Source organism: Nomascus leucogenys, chromosome 23 (assembly GCF_006542625.1).
Source record: "Nomascus leucogenys isolate Asia chromosome 23, Asia_NLE_v1, whole genome shotgun sequence".
Taxonomy (NCBI): Eukaryota; Metazoa; Chordata; class Mammalia; order Primates; family Hylobatidae; genus Nomascus; species Nomascus leucogenys.
In genome coordinates this window covers 33,808,129-33,819,311 of record NC_044403.1, presented here as the reverse complement: position 1 = coordinate 33,819,311, position 11,183 = coordinate 33,808,129, and the positions used below count along the sequence as shown (strand labels likewise).

General features: G+C 62.8%; 1 protein-coding gene across 5 annotated transcripts; it reads right to left on the bottom strand.

Annotated features, from left to right (window-relative positions):
• Window positions 1-489: 489 nt before the first annotated feature.
• Window positions 490-11,172, bottom strand: DGAT1 (diacylglycerol O-acyltransferase 1). Of its 5 annotated transcripts, none has more exons than XM_030804781.1 (17): window positions 10,697-11,143; window positions 5,558-5,645; window positions 3,331-3,371; window positions 3,138-3,223; window positions 3,002-3,054; window positions 2,764-2,869; window positions 2,564-2,665; window positions 2,398-2,472; window positions 2,216-2,319; window positions 2,086-2,124; window positions 1,973-2,014; window positions 1,846-1,890; window positions 1,634-1,746; window positions 1,488-1,553; window positions 1,227-1,314; window positions 1,057-1,119; window positions 490-909 (listed from the first exon to the last, which is right to left on the bottom strand). In XM_030804781.1, the coding sequence occupies exons 1-17, from the start codon at window positions 10,894-10,896 to the stop codon at window positions 754-756; spliced, it is 1,467 nt and encodes a 488-aa protein (XP_030660641.1). In that variant the 5' UTR covers window positions 10,897-11,143; the 3' UTR covers window positions 490-753. The 5 variants fall into 5 exon arrangements, with proteins under 5 accessions (XP_030660641.1, XP_030660642.1, XP_030660644.1 ...); XM_030804782.1 differs by having other exon boundaries at window positions 491-873; window positions 10,697-11,172; XM_030804784.1 differs by having other exon boundaries at window positions 491-873; window positions 1,114-1,119; window positions 10,697-11,172.
• Between the last annotated feature and the right edge of the window lie 11 nt (window positions 11,173-11,183).

The window sequence follows — 11,183 nt, the reverse complement described above, 5'->3', positions numbered from 1 at the left end:
CTGCCCCAAGGCAAATAGCCATGGACATAGCCATTGTGTACCGTAGCCCCTCGGCTCACCAGGCCCACACCAGAAAGGCCCTGTGGACTTGCCCATCCCTGGGCCACCCTGGCTAGAGCCCACTTCCAGCAAACCCAGGGCGACGTCTTCCCGAGCTGAAGCTGAGCACGGTGGGTGCAAGTTGACCATCCTGCACTGAGAGCCAGAGTGCTGATTCCCCCACACCCAGCAGGGGTAGCACCAGGAGAGGACACCTGTGCTGAGCTTTTCTAGGTAGGGGAGTGTGGGGACTGGGGGCATCTGCCTGGCCTTGCACTCCCCCTACCGGCCATGCCCGCCCTGCTGCAGTGGAGCTGCTTCTCCCCGGCAGGTCCTGGGACCCTCAGGCCTCCTGGCCCCTGGAACAGCTGTCCACGTGGCTCTGGCACTCGCCCTTGTGGGTGTGGCCATACCCCCCACCAGGCCCTGGGCCCCCGGCAGGCTGAAGAGGTCACTGAACAGCACTTTATTGACACCCTCGGACCCTGGGCAGGGTCAGCAAGACCCCCAGCTGGCATCAGCCTGTGTCTGGCCTGCTGTCGCCATCCCTGAGGGGTGCAGGACAGAGCCCCATAGGGGCAGAGACGCCTCCCTGGGACAGGAGGAGGGTGCTGTGCGGCCAGGCCCATCCCCAGCACTCAAAGCCCAGGAGGAGAGGTGGGCTGTGGCAGCGGGTGTGAGGCGGCAGTGAGAAGCCAGGCCCTCAGGTGCAGCTCAGGCCTCCGCCGCTGGAGCCTCATAGTTGAGCACGTAGTAGTCATGGACATACATGAGGACGGCTATTGGCTGTCCAATGATGAGCGTCAGCCACACGGCTGCGTTGCCATAGTTGCCCTGGAAAAAGCGGCCCACAAACCAGGCCAGTGGGATCTGGGGAGTGAGGGACCAAGTCAGTCGGCCATGGTGGCCACAGGGCTGGGGGCTTCAGGGTCCCCGGGCATGGAGGGGGGCAGTCGGCCCAGGGGTTCGGGCACGGGGTAACTGGGCGAGTGAGGAGGCCACGTGGGGGTCGCTCACCTGAGCCATCATGCCCGTGAACGCCCAGAGGCGGAACATTCGCAGAGGGATGCTCACCAGGTACTGAGATGGGAGGGAGAGAGGATGTCAGGGAGTGAAGCGTCAGCCGTCCCTGCTGTGGGCATACCACTGCCCAGGGATGAGGCGGGATGCCCCCACAGAGCACTGACCTCGTGGAAGAAGGCTGAGGCCAGGAACACCCCTGTCCTGGCCATCCACTTGCTGCTGCCCCGTCGAAGCATGGGCTTGTAGAAGTGTCTGCAGAGGAGGGGGCATGGAAAGCGGTTCAGGTTCACAGCCATGTTCCACATCTCTCACACACACACACCACACACACACACACACCACCTGGTTTCTGCAGAGGGGGAGTGTGGAAAGGGGTTCAGGTTCACAGCCATGTTCCACATCTCACACACACACACCCCACCTACCTGATGCACCACTTGTGCACAGGGATGTTCCAGTTCTGCCAGAAGTAGGTGACAGACTCAGAGTTCCTAGGGGCCAAGAGACCACAGGGGGATCAGAGCACACCATGGCCCATCCCAGCCCCCAAGGACACCCCAGGGCCACTCACCACCAGTCCCTGTAGAACTCCCGGTCTCCAAACTGCATGAGCTCAGCCACAGCATTCAGGCAGGAGTGGAAAAGCCAGTAGAAGAAGATGAGCCAGATGAGGTGGTTGGGGACCTGGCAGGGGGGTTGGGGGTGGGCACCAAGTTCTAGAACCTTCCCCCACATGCCACCGTCCCCTCCTGTCCCGCGCACGCGCCACCTGTCCGCACTCACCGCCAGCTTCAGGAGGCGCTCGATGATGCGTGAGTAGTCCATGTCCTGCAGAAACAAGCCCGTCAGCTGGCCACGCTCCCAGTCTCTCCCCAGCCACCCCAGCTGCAAGAGGACCTGAGCCACTCACCTTGAAGGGCTTCATGGAGTTCTGGATGGTGGGGACCATCCACTGCAAAGGAGGGCACCATGTCAGCTCCCAGCCACGCCCAGCTGCACCCAACCCTGCCCTACCCCACTTACCTGCTGGATCAGCCCCACCTGGAGCTGGGTGAAGAACAGCTGGGGGGGAACCAGAGAGCAGCCAGCTGAGGCCCTGGCTAGCCTGAAGGCCTCCCAGCCTCCAGTGGCTGCCCCCAGCCCCCAACCTCACCATCTCAAGGATCCGTCGCAGCAGAAAGCGCTTGCGGATGCGGGGAGAGCGGGGAAAGTTGAGCTCATAGCACAAGGTGGGGGCGAAGAGGAAGTAGTAGAGATCTGGAATGGGAATGGGGGGGTTGGTGCCAGAACAGGCCCAGCCTGTCCCCCACACCTCAGCCTCACAGAGGTCCTCACCACGGTAGGTCAGATTGTCTGGGTAGCTCACGGTGTTCGGGGCAGCAGTGCTGCTGGCCTTCTTCCCTGCAGAGGCTACGAGCACAGCAGAGTGGGAGGGGGGTGGTGGGGCCCTGCTGCTGCCCAGCCCCCCAGCGGGCAGCCCCAGCCCCCAGCAGCCCCTCACCAGCCTTGGCCCTGGCCCTGCGGCACCACAAGTTGACGTCGCGGTAGGAGAAGAGCTTGAGGAAGAGGATGGTGTGCACCATCAGCGCCAGCAGGGAGCCCACTGCAGGAGAGGTGGACTCAGGCCTCCACAGCGCCACAGCCAGAGGCCATGCCTGTGGCTGGCCCAAGACAGATGGGCAGGGTGGGATGGGGGCGCACCTGGAGTGATAGACTCAACCAGTAAGACCACAGCCGCTGGGAAACACAGAATGGTGGCCAGGTTGGCCACATGCAACAGCAGTCCCGCCTGCTCCGTCAGGGCACCCTGGAGTGGGGAGCAGAGCACTCAACCAGGGCTCCCATTGCCTGGGGCAGGGCTGCCAGGCCTGGGGAGCAGCTCCTCCCAGGAGCGCACACAGCAGGATGAGCACACACGGAGGTGAGGGGCACTGCTTACCACCGCCAGGCGCTTCTCAACCTGGAACGCAGCCACAGCAAAGACATTGGCCGCTGTGGACAGAAGCACCAAGAGGCAGATTTAGGGCCACGTCAGCCTGATCCCCACCCGAGGCCCTCCTCAGAGCCCAGCTCACCAATAACCAGGCACGGGGCGGGCCAGCTATAGGGATCCTTCAGGAACAGAGAAACCACCTGGATGGGGTCCACCAGGATGCCATACCTGGGGGTGGAGGGATGGAGACCTGAGTGGGTGGCAGGTGAGGCTGTGGGGCGGGGCCTGGACAGGCCATGGGTGGGGCAGGGGTGGGACCTGGCAAAGGCACTCACTTGATGAGGTTCTCCAGAAATAACCGGGCATTGCTCAAGATCTGCGAGGGATGGACAGGAGGGTGCAGCCCCTTTAGTCCTGGCCACAGGGTACTCACCCCAGATCCTCCCAACACCTCTGGGCACATCCCAGCCCTGTCTGGTCTCCATGCCAAGCTCTGAGACTCAGCCAACACCAGTGCTGGGAAAGGGGAAGTCCCTCCCTGTCCCCATCACACCAGGGGGTCCCACATGGAGGGAACCAACCGGCCAGACCAACCAACCCTGCCAGACGCCTGGGTCTTCAGGAGCAGAAAGACCAGCTGCTGAGCTGCTCACATCCCTCCTGCTGAGCCAAGCCAGTGAGGGACCCAAGGCTCCCACAGCCAACCACACCACAGAGACAGCCCCAGAATACAGGCCTGCCCAGGGAGGCCTGCCCACGGCTGAGCCCCAAGGAGCCAGTCTCTACTGGTGGCCCAGGCTGAAGAGGGGGAGTTGTCTACAGTGCCCAGCTGTGTGGCAAGGGGGGCTGGGCCTGGAGTGCTTCCCAGGGCTTATGCCCCGCCACCCTCTTCTGCTTCCTGCAGCCCTCCAAGCCTTGGACACTTGGCTCTAAAGCAACTTCCCAGGACTGAGTCCCCAAGGAAAAAGGCTCCTGGGACTAGCCTGGAGTTGGGTGCTTGGCCTCCCTCTGCAAGGACAGGAACCTCCTCCTCCATCTTACAAGCACTACCAACACCTCCATGAGCTGGGCCCCAATGCCACAGACCTGGCTGACCACCCGGAGATCAGGCCTCACGTGGTGGTGAGCTGGTGCTGGGGAAAAGGGTCGCTGGCAAGGGAACACTGAGGGTCTCCTGCCTGGGTGGTCAGGGAAGGCTTCATGAGAGAGAAGACTGCTTCAGAGACATAATGGTTACTGCCCCGCCTCCCCCGGCCGCAGGGCTGACACACAGGCCTTCTGCACGGACACATGTGGCCCACACTGTCACCGGCCTCTCCTGAGGGCTGACAGCAGGCAGACGCCAAAGCTGCCAATGGATGGTACCCACCTCCAGGCCCAGGCCACAGAAGGAATGCGACAAGCAACCCAGAGCGGGACACATGCCTGGGGCCGGGGAGCATGGGGGAGCCAAAGCAGGGAAAAGGCTTCAGGGCTGGGCCAAAGGGCCAGGCAGGCTCAAGGGGTTGGGAAGAACACACAGTGCTGCCTGGGCTGGACAAGGCCCAGCCTGGGCCAGGAATGGCCTGTGTCTCCTGAGTGCCGGGCTGGCGCTGGGCCCACTGTCCTCCTGCCTGGCCAGCTTCTCAGTCACCAGGACTCGTAGGCCTCCACAGCTGGCCACCCCCAGGGAACCTTCTAGGACCATGGGGAATGGGGGATGTGGATGTGCGTGGAGCCCCTTCCACGTGGGTAGCCACAGGAGCAGCACCCAAGGCCAGAGACAGACACGCCTGGGTGAAGGTCAAAGGCCTCGAGCCACATCAGCCCTCAGTGGGGGAGGCTGGGCCCAGATAGTCCTTGTCCCCGACCTGCCCTGTGGGTGCCCCTTTGAGCCCTAGACTCCAACTACTTCTGGGGTGGGGCTGGCAGCCCCACCCCACGAAGTGCCAGTGGGAACCAGGCCCAGAGGCAGCAGGCCTTGGACGTGGCACAGGGCTCCATCTAATCACCTTCCTCGGGGGCTCCTAGGACCCACAGCTGAGGGAAGGGGCCAGAAGGACTGCAGAATCGTGGCCGGGCCTGTGGGGCTCCATACCCACACAGGCCATGTGGCGTAGCACAGGAAGCTCTTCTCACATCCCCTGCCAGAGAGGCCTTGTGTCCACAGAGCATGCAGTCCACTCTCCCACCAGCCCAGGGCAAGACCCCCTCCACTCTGCCCTCCAGGGAGGCCCTGCACCCCTCAGGCCGAGCTCACAACACACAGGCTCCAGCCAGGCACTGTTCGGCCTCCCCACGCCCACACCACATCTGCAGGATCTCCTGGGATCCAATGGGAAGCAGCGAGTATGTGGTGCATGGGCACCCAAGTGACCACAGCAGGGGCAGCCACTGCCACTCCCCTCCCCAACAGTCCAGTGCTGGCGGCCACATGGAGGTGCAGCCTGCTCCACACACCCCAGCCCACAGGGGCTCCAGCCCCAACACCCTGGATGGCAGAGCCTGTTCTCAGGCAAAGGCCAACCTGGGGCAGAGCCCCACCTGGACCTAGACCTGCTCCCGACACCATGTCCCACTCACCAACATCACCACACACCAGTTCAGGATGCCACGGTAGTTGCTGAAGCCACTGTCAGAGCTGAACAAAGAATCCTGCAGGCGATGGCACCTGACAGAGCACGACACAAGCACCCCCTGAGTGGGCACCAGCAGGGCGGGGCCGCCCCCGCAGGATCCAGGCCCCCCACCCCAGTGTCCTCGACTGCCCTCAGGCCCCCACTCCCTATTTACAACCAGGAGGAGAAGACAGGCAGAGCCACACTGTGGCCTCAAGACCTACAGTGGGCAAAGTGCTCAGGATCCCCAGAGCCTGCACCTCCAGGCAGCGGGAAGAGCATGTCAGGGTCAGAAGCAAGCCCAGCTGGCCCTGCCCGGACTGGACCTTCATGGAGCTTGGACACTCCAGGCCTCACCCTCCAGAGGCCTCTGGCCACTGCCATGCACTCTGGCTGTGGACTAGCACTGGGGCCACAAGCAGGGTCCAACCTGGGGATGGACCAGGGGGCACTGCCCAGCACTGCAGGGACCAAGTCGTGAGGGTTGAGTCCACCCTATTCAGTTGGCCCATCCCACCACCTGGGAGCCAAGGGGGTCCCCACACTTGGACGTGCAGGCTCTAACTGGCAAAGGCAGGCCAAGCGCCAGCCACACACCAGCCTGACATGCACTTTCCCAGAGGCAGGGATTCAGCCCTTGTGTGCCAGTGTAGCCTCCACTTGTTTGTGATGTGTTCCAGCCCAGGCTGAGGGGGCTGAAAGGAACCCACCCAGGGCTAGGTGCCTGCTGGCCGAGAGGCTTCCAACAGAGGCAGGCGCCCATCCATGATCTCCCAACCAGCGCTGGAGGGGCACAGGCAGACCCTGCCTGGTCCTGGGCATACTGCACAGGTGGGAGAGGGCACCCAGTCCAATAGAGGGACTGCCATATAGCAGGACAAGGACAGCAGGAGCTTGGCCAGGCCCCACACGTCCTAGGAAGCAATGCTGGCTCACATACACTAGCTGTAGGCCTGTCTCACCCCCCATCTGCCGTGCCACCAGGACACCACACACAGCATTGAGCAAGTTCTCAATTTTGTAAGAAGAGAGGCCAGAGCCTCCCTTTCCCTCCCGCACACGCACATCTACATCTGCCCCTCAGAGTCCCTAGGCAGGGAGAGTGGGCCTGAGAGCGATGGCAGGAGCCCCGTGAGGCAGACGCCCTCAGGGCACCCAGGGCAAGCTGGCTAGGATTGGGGTCGGCAGTCAGACGGCCCTGCCCAGGAGGCAAAGGGCTAGGGAGGCCGAGAGGCAATGCCAACAAGCCCAACCTTTGCCCCCCAACACTGAGGTTGGTGCAACACCTGCCCCATCTACACCTACACAGTTCCTGGACGAGTCTAGAGTAGCCCCCAAGACCCCCAGGCAGGGAGGGTGCTCACACATTTCCCTCTGCCCATCTAGACTGGAACACAGGGGCAGGCAGCTCCACCCCAGCCCCTGCCTCTCCCAGCTCCAGCCTGAGCGTCCTGCATCCACCCACCAGGTCCATCTTGGGCCATGTAGTGAGGCTGTGGTCTCCACCTGAGCCTCCCTCCTCCCCAACTTGGCAGCTGCCTTCCCAACTGACCACGGCCCTTGGCTCATCTCCCCAGCCTACTCCACTCACTGCCTGCCCACAACCAGGAGGCTGGGTGTGGACGCCGCCAGAGCCCCAGCACCATGACGGGAGCAGGGACACGAGACCCACCTGCCCAGCAGCCTCTCTGGGCTGTCTGTCTGGGGGCCTCTCCACTGCCCCCTCTTCCCCGAGTTCAAGCCCATTTGTTTGTTTTCAGCAGAACAATCCCAAGCCTCAGGGTTGGCCATCTTGTACCACAACTTACCAACCACAGCTGTTTCACAACAGTATGACCCCTGCCCCCTTTGAGCCACCAAGGACACCATGCTGGCTTTATCCGTGCCCATCTCCAAGATGAAAACAGGAGCTGGGAAAGGGTGGTGCTTCCCAAAGCTCACTGCAGACAATCCTACACAAGCTTTCCCAGGGGCCCTTGACAGGCTTCCAAGGCCTTCCGCAACCCAGCCACAGCCTCGCCTCAGGCCCTTCACAGGCCTGACCAGCCCCACCTGGAGGCAGCACCCCCACTGCGCTACCCCTACCCCTCACAGGCCCCCATGAGGAGGAAGCCCCGGTCCACCAGTGCCCACAGAGCTCCAAGCAGCCAGTGCGGCCAGCGGCATGTGGGCTAGAGGGCAGGCTGCATGGAGCAGCATGGGGAGGCGGGATCTGCCCCTGTGCCCAGAGCACCTTTATCACCCTCTCACCGACTGGAGAGTCTGCCCAAGCCTCTGCACCTTCCAGCTGTCCCTACACCCACTCCCTAGTCCAAGAAGACTCGGAGCAGCCTGCCCTCCCTCCTGCAGCCCCCAGGCCCACCCAGCCAGCAGGATCCTCTCAGTCTCACAGCAACACTGAGACCTTGGCACATGCCCACCCGCCACCCTGTCTCCAGGTTCAAAGTGTGTCCAAAGGCACAGGTCCCAGTGAGTCCCACACTTGGGGCCCACACAGTGCAGCTCCAAGGCCAAGCACAATGAGGAGGGGGCAGAGTCCAGCTCTGCTCACTGCCGCCTCCTCCACTCTGGCCTCTGGGCTGGGCCTGGGTTCAAGATGGTTGGGGCAGGCTCCCTGCACCTCGCAGACCCTGCTGGAGAGAGAAAGGGAGAGTCAGAGAGGACACCTCAGGGACAAAACACCCTGGGAGAAGCCAGAAAGCGGATGGCCCCGACTGGGGTGCCTGTGAGCAGAGGGCTGGTGGGTGTGTGCAAAGAACCTGGCAGGAGTGAGCCACAGGCAGAGCAGAAAGGGGTGCCCTCTCCTGCCTGCGTCACAGCCTCACCTTGCCACGGGGCCGGAAGAAAGGAGCTCACACCCAGAGCCCAGCCCTAGGTGAGCAGGAAGTGTCCGTGAGGGGAGGAGGCCCGAGCTCAAGGAGTAATGAGGAAGCGGGAGAGGAAAGGCTGGGCTGGTCCAAGAGCAGCAGGAAGCGGGAGGGAGGGGAGGCTGTGAGGCTGACAAGGGGGTGCGCTAGAGGCCAAGTCCCAGGAGGGCAGGCAGAGCAAGGCCTGACGCAGACAGCAGGGAGAAGAGTCCAGTGTCCACAGCCAGTGGGCCCCAAGCCCTGCTGCATTCCTAGGTCTGAGAGACAAGCACACATGGCCTGCAAGTCCTGGAGACCCAGAAGCAGATAGACTTTCGGTCTCAGCCTCCAGCCCCAGGAAGGCCTCACCTCTGCCATCTACTGCCCCTCTTCCCAAGGAGACCCGACCTCAATGGCAGGGACAGGGACTCACCAGGCCTCTCCCATGAGCTCTGCACCCATCCCACACCAGCAGAAATACAGGAAAGCCTTGCTGGTTTGCAAAGCAGGAAGGTGACTGCTCTCCCCTGCCTACCCCCAGGTGGCAGCTTGGCCCAAAGCTGGGACTACCCTCATCTCACACTAAAAAAAAATCTCAATTCCTGGCTGGGCGCGGTGGCTCACACCTGTAATGCCAGCACTTTGGGAGGCCAAGGCAGGTGGATCACCTGAGTTCAGGAGTTCGAGACCAGCCTGACCAACATGGAGAAACCCCATCTCTACTAAAAATACAAAATTAGCCCGGTGTGGTGGGTGCCTGTAATCCCAGCTACTCTGGAGGCTGAGGCAGGAGAATCACTTGAAGCTGGGAGGCAGAGGTTGCAGTGAGCCAAGACTGTGCCATTTTATTCAGCCTGGGCAACAAGAGCAAAACTAGTCTCAAAAAAAAAAAAAGAAAAAAAAAGAAATCTCAATTCCCATGTCCTCCACAGGTCATGTAGCCATCCCCCTGCCTCCTGGAGAGAGGGTAACTCCAGGAGCCACACCTCCTTTTCAGGCAGGAGGTGCCTAGGCCAGCCTCCCTCACCAGCACCCCAGGCCAACAGCAGGCAAGCACCCCTCTCAGGAGGGCCACCCTCCTCCCCACGGCGCCTTCATGGCCTCCGTGCCCGACCTTTGTCCACATTGCTCCATGCCTGCCTCTTGCTGAGGTTATCTTATCTCCCAGATGAACTGAGCACCCTGAGGGCCACAACAGTGCCTGCCCTCCCCCAGCCCCCTCTCCATGGTGCCCCGTGAAGGAAAGCTCCGTTCTTGCTCACTGAGAGAGCAAATCATTGCCAACTAAATGTCCAAAATCAGCCCACTTCCTCCTTGATAACCTCTAGGCCCTCAGCTGCTCTCTAAAACAAAGCCCCTGAGGGCCCCTGGGCCAGGGTAAAGGCCACAAAGGGGGGATGGAAGGTGGCAAGGGGATTGCTCAAGGCCAGCTTGGAGGAGGAAGCCAATGCCCAGGCTGGCCAAGTCCTTCCCATCGGCCGTGGTTCTCTCCCTCCACCCCTCTCTGTCAGTCATCCAGCTGAGCAGGGCACATGCCTGCAGGTGTGTCCACACCCCCATACCCCACTCCCCACCTGGAGGATGGAAGTCCCAACACAGAACCCAACTCTCTGTCCCTACAACAGACGCTGGTTCTGGCAACATCAGCAGGGCTCCAGGCCAGCCTAACCACTGGAGAAATGAATGAGCCACGCAGCCACTCTCAGGAGGGTCTGCAAGGACAAGAACGCCTCTTACACTGCCCCTTATCCGGGGCAGCTGCTGATTCCCCTGTCCTCCGACAGGCCTGGGCTCCTGCTGCCCCCCTCCCGGGCAGGTCAGCCCTCCTCTGGGAGCCTTTCCTACCCGCAAGGCACCGCTCATAGCACCAAGAAGGAACCCATCACCACAAACTACCCAGATCTTATCTGACTCCTTCCAGATAAGGGGACACTGTCCAGGGCCGGGCCCCCACCAGCCCGCCCCTCGAAAAGCTCCTCAGGAACCCCTGAGGATGCACAGACCCAAGAGGATCTGAATGCGGGACACCTGCCGGCTCCCCTCTGCCTGGCCAAGGCCAGCTCCAGAGCCCCTACCCAGTGACCTTGTCAGGAGACTCTCCCCCCCCAAGCCTCAGTTTCCCCACAGGGCCCATAGGGCACACCGATCCCCGCTTAGCCCAGAGCCCTTGTTCTCGGACTCGGAGCTCGCGCTTCGGCCAACCCCGGAAAGTCGCCGGGCCCTTGGGTCAGAGGTTAGGGGGTCAGGCGCTCCGCTACCTCAGCTCCCAGTGGCCGCTGCCCACGCCGGCGTCTCCGTCCTTGTTGGGGGCCGGGGCTGGCGCGTCCCCCGCGGCTCCCACGTCGGGGCCCGCAGCGGCGTCCCGCACCTCCTCTTCCGCCGCCGCAGTTCCGCCGCCGCCGTGGCTCGAGGGCCGCGACCCTGTCCTCCGGCGCCGAGAGCCGCCGCGGTCGCCCATGGCCTCAGCCCGCACCCGGCCGCAGCCAAGCTTAGGCCCGCCGGGTTCGTAGCGCCCGAGGCGCGCGGCCCCACCTCCGGGCCCTTGACAACGGCCGCCACCGCCCCCTGCCGGCCGCCGTAGCCTGGGTGCCCGCCCCACCGGCGCGTTCGACCCACCCGCGTCCGGCCCGTCGGCCTCAAGGATAACGGCCGCGTCGCTCCGGAGCCTGTAACTAATGGACGGCCGCTTCTCACGTCCATTTGTAGTCCGCGGCCGACCTGAGGCGGGGCCTGGAGAGGCTGACG

What these genes read in the sequence shown, in the direction of transcription:
- DGAT1 (XM_030804781.1), bottom strand. Translation starts at nt 10,896, where the DNA reads ATGGGCGACCGCGGCGGCTCTCGGCGCCGGAGGACAGGGTCGCGGCCC. An exon ending in CGCCCCGTGCCTGGTTATTG is followed by an intron (nt 3,055 to 3,137) that starts GTGAGCTGGGCT and finishes TTCTGTCCACAG; the next exon opens with CGGCCAATGTCTTTGCTGTG. An exon ending in AGACAATCTGACCTACCGTG is followed by an intron (nt 2,320 to 2,397) that starts GTGAGGACCTCT and finishes TTCCCATTCCAG; the next exon opens with ATCTCTACTACTTCCTCTTC.